At 51.0% G+C, this 4,531-nt stretch overlaps 1 protein-coding gene across 2 annotated transcripts; it reads right to left on the minus strand.

Annotated features, from left to right (window-relative positions):
• Positions 1 to 792: 792 nt before the first annotated feature.
• On the minus strand, positions 793 to 4,220 carry LOC121047473 (putative nuclease HARBI1). Of its 2 annotated transcripts, none has more exons than XM_040502712.1 (3): positions 3,610 to 4,220; positions 3,058 to 3,199; positions 793 to 2,021 (listed from the first exon to the last, which is right to left on the minus strand). In XM_040502712.1, exons 1-3 carry the CDS (start codon positions 4,198 to 4,200, stop codon positions 1,891 to 1,893), a joined length of 864 nt encoding a protein of 287 aa, XP_040358646.1. In that variant the 5' UTR covers positions 4,201 to 4,220; the 3' UTR covers positions 793 to 1,890. The 2 variants fall into 2 exon arrangements, with proteins under 2 accessions (XP_040358646.1, XP_040358645.1); XM_040502711.2 differs by having other exon boundaries at positions 793 to 2,028.
• Positions 4,221 to 4,531: the final 311 nt, after the last annotated feature.

A 4,531-nucleotide genomic window follows, 5' to 3' on the forward strand; every position in this document is an offset into this window, starting at 1 on the left:
ATGCAAAGGAGGAGCGTATCCTAGCAACACTCACGTGGCGGCTCTGCCCACTTTGACGCCGCTACGTCATCGCAAACTTGACACCCGTCACCCGTTTCAGCGACGTCCGGAGCCAACCACCGACGAGCGGAAGTAGCTACGCATTCCCTGAGGCGTCCCTACGCGCGGGATACGGGGTAGGATTTACTACGACGCGGGGAGCAGTTCCTGCGTTTAGCGAAGGAACGGCAACCAATCCTGTGCGTCGCTGGCCGTCGCATCTGTTCTAGTACAGGTAAAAGTATTGAAAAACAATCAAAACCTTTTGGGCGTTGTTAAAACAAACCGCTTTTTTGTACCCTTTTGCAATACATTTAAGAATTAATTGAAGAGAAAGTTGTTCCAATAGTATGCGGGATGTGCGCTACGCGCCTTCTTCAAACCAAAATGTCGAACCACGAGGAGCCGGGTGTGCCGGGGGCAGCGGAGGGGTCGGCGGAACCAACGGGGAGCGCGCGAGTGACGGCTGCTTTAGTCAGAAACAATTTTTTTATCTTTCGAGAACTTGCTATTGCTGTGCTCAAATAAGAATGTTTAGCGCAACATCTGTGATAATTCTTTTAAAGTGGTCCAGTGTTTATATGGTGGTATGCTAGTCAGAGAATATTTTTTTTTCCTTTCGAAATTTAACTGTTGTGCTCAAATAAGACCAGAGTGTTCAACAAGATATCTGTGATATATACTTAAGATTGCCCAATTGCTTACATGGTTCCAGTCGATGCTCAGTTTTACTTCCAAGAATGAAATATTACATTCCATGTTATCACACTTTTATTCATGAGGTCACAGGTTTTTCTTTAAGAAATAAAGCAATTTTCAAAACAAACTACATGTGCACTGTCTTGAGATAACATAATCACCTAACTTTGATGAAGTACCATAAAAGAGATAATAAAATGGAGCAGAAGGCAAGACGCTTTGAAGCATTTGTAAAATGAAACAATGTCCATGACAACAATATCCCTGGTTCAATCAGCAACTAAGAAAGCAATCTCTGCAAAAGCAAGCATTTCTTTCTAGAGGTAGTCTAAATTACTTCTGAGTTCTTTGCAGGGGCAATCCAGATGACCTGTTGGTCTGGCAACTAAACCTCCGAACCTTTTCTGTCACTGTCGACTGCGTCTCGTGCCTTCTGCTCATAAGAATAAAAAAAAGGCTGCATCGATTTCACCGCGATGCACTCGACACGTATCCGGAGGCAGCACGCTGGCTGTGCGACGAACTTCACAAGGTGTAGGAGCTGAAGAGAGTATGTAGCTTGTGGACGGCCATGACTGTGGAGCAGGAAGCGAAGTGTGCACTTTACGGCTTCCACGGGGAGGGCTTCACTGAGGGCAAGGATGTGACGGGGTCCTTGGTGGTCAGGACCTCAGTCGTGGTGACGAGAGGTTCCCTGTCGCTGGCGGCGTCCGTGCTGGGCACCACCGCAGCGAGGGCGCTGAGGGGCTTCCCGACGGTGTCCCTGGTGGTCGGGACTACCGTCGTGGCGGCGGACCCCTTGCGTGTGGCGCTCCGCACGGGCACGTCTGAGGCGGGTTCCGAACCGGGCGACAAGGCGCTGCCTCAGAGCCTTTCCCCTGTCCGAGAGGCCGACCGAAAGGCCGACCGGAGGGCCGGCAGGAGCCAGCCTCTCGGGAGCCGACGCTGACCTCTCCGAGCTCGGCTCAGAACCGTCCGAGCTCGGCTCAGACTCCAACTCTAACTCTTCAGGGTCGGAGTCTGACTCCGGTTCTGGCTCGCTCGATGCAAGGCAGATGTTGTGGAGCACTGCACATGCCGAAATAATGGCGGTGGCTGTTGAAGGGTGGTAATACAGAGCCCGGTGCCTTTGCAGACACCGGAATCTGTTGTTCAACAGCCCGATGCAGCGCTCCACAACAGACCTGATCGTGGAGTGCGCCTTATTAAACCGGCCGCAAGTGGTGGAGGTCGCGTGGTTCCCGGGGACAGGGGTGATGAGCCAAGGCTCCAAGGGGTAGCCGCTGTCACCTGCACATGTAGAGGATGGAACATATTACATTCTTTACTTTTTAAAATAAAAGGCAAGAAAACAGCTGTGTGCAACTATGTCAATTATAATGTAACTTAAGTGTGACTTAAAAGTGTGTTAATATTTCTGCACTACAGTATCAGTTTACATTATGATCAATTAGCACCAGCTTGCCTGCAAACTCCCTGTTATTTCATGTAACTATGTGTTTTCCTGGTGGGTTGTATGGGATGTGTGCAGGATTGCTTAGGGGTGCTGTGTTGTATGCAAGTGCATTATTAGGCCCTTGCATCCGACAGATAAAAGCTCTGTTGCTTTTGGGAGTGTGGCCGTGACCTTAGGCACGGGCAGAGCAGAACACGCTGGCCTTGTCTTTGGCAAGCAAGGGGATAAGGCGCCAGTTCGACGAACCTCTTTCCTAATCCTCGGTGGAGTTGGAGATGGGGAAAAGAGAGGGGGTGGTTAGATTGGAAAGGAGTCAGTTCCTGTTGAGACACGGAGGGTCTAATAGGAGGAGCTATATAGGCAGACCGAAGAAGAAGGGTCAGGGAAAAGAATCCAGTGTGTGGGACAGAGACGACCCGAGGACAGATTTGGCGAGCCCCAAGTGGCCAAGGAGGAATTGATCCCATTCCGTACAAATTGACGACCGTCAAAGCGACCAGGCGAGCCCCCAGGGATCGGCGAAAGAGCTCCAACTTCATGAAAAAACCAACCAGCAAGAGGGTACAGGCAGACAGTAACAGTGAGTGGGCCGAACCGGACAGCGACTCGCACTGCGGTCGCATGCCTTGCATAGTCTATCACTCTCGTGAGATTGGTGTAGTGTGGCTTTCGTAGCCTGCAGAGTGTGAGAGTTATGTGGACATAAACAGAGATTATTGGCCAAACTTTGGGTGTTGTCTCACTTCAAGGAGTTCCAGCAACTGTGTCTGTGTGCCTCACAACAAGCACAGTACGTGTGGTACTGTGGCTTTCAAGCAGTGGGAGCCACCGTGTGCGTAAGGAATGAATTTAGTAAACTCCACCAAGCAGGAACCAGCCGTCGCGTGGCACCTGCCCTTGCTCGAGTTGGTTTCGGAGCCAGGAAAATTGCCACACGAAGGAGTCGTGCACCGACCCGGGATACCGTGGGTCGATGCACATTATCCGGCAGTCGGCGTCACACACCTGAAAGTGAGAGAGATATTGACATGTAATTACATGAATCCACAAGTAGTAGATTGTACTTATGGTTCACAAAGCAGTCGCAATATCAGAACCTTTTAAGTTATTTTGTCTGGCACATGCATGTCAACACACCTTCCTGGATGCAAGGTACAACTAACTACCTTGAAACAAAAATACTGTGTTTTTTTTTGTTTTTTTTTTACGGACGCTTGCACGTTTTAACAGACAAGTATTATTTTTGGGAGAAGCGTCTCACGGCTCACATGCTACGTAGAGCACACGCTCGCGCAGTCGTGAGACCCAACAGCCCGCAGTCGTAAAACGGCATACTTAAACCGTATCGGCAATACCTTTTTGTTTTTTCTACAGATTTGGGGCGCGTTTTGACAACGTAACATGAGTGTATTTACCACCATCACGTTGAGGGCGTAGAAGTACTTGCGGCACCAGTACGCCGCCTTCGTGACGGTGGGGTCGTTCTTGGACGGGCCGACGATGGAGACCATGGTCCCGTCCACGCAACCGATGACGCCGGGTATCCTGCCGAGCAGCCTGAAGCCCTTCTCCGCGTCGAACCTCTCGCTCGGCGTCTCGGGGAAGTGGATCCAGCCACGCTGGACCCCGAGACGACGCACGATAGCGACGGACACGGCGCGGACCGCAACGCTGACTGTCTTTTGGTCCCGCGCTACGTGTTCAACGCTCGCCACCATGCCTTGGAAGCTCCCCGTGCCGTAGAAGCGCAGTGCACACAACACTTGAAGCTCCGCAGTCATGACCGTCCACGAGGTATGCACTCTCCTCACCTCCGGTTCCTCGCGAAGTTCGTCGCACAACCACCGCACCACGATCTTGGGCAGGCGGTATTGCTTCCGAAAGATCTCCTCCGGGAGCTCGAATGCATCGCGGTGTTCCCGATACAGCCTTTCTGGCGAAAAAAAAAGCTCTATTAAAGAAAAAGTCGAAGTGACGAGACGGCGACGCCTCGCCGCCGAAAACATGCTGCCAATGACACCTAGTTCCGAGCAAGTACCTTTTGAAACGTACTCGGTACAAAACGAAACGTCATTTTGTTGTCACGTCCGGTAGCCGACTCCGCCCAGTTTTGCCAACTCCGCCCACATTTTTCTAGGGAAATTACGTCACTTTTGCTTCCAACCAATCAGACGTGATGACGTCACTTCCGTGTACTAAAAAAAGGTACATGTACAATGTCGAACCTAGCTATCCTGCTCATTCATTAAGTGACTCTAAAGGCCGGTTCTCACATGCAGCAAAGCGCTGATGTAGCGCTCCTCACGTGCCGTCAGCTACTTATCGTCTGCCATGAGC

This window comes from Ixodes scapularis, unplaced genomic scaffold (assembly GCF_016920785.2).
Source record: "Ixodes scapularis isolate PalLabHiFi unplaced genomic scaffold, ASM1692078v2 PGA_scaffold6__148_contigs__length_123643588, whole genome shotgun sequence".
Taxonomy (NCBI): Eukaryota; Metazoa; Arthropoda; class Arachnida; order Ixodida; family Ixodidae; genus Ixodes; species Ixodes scapularis.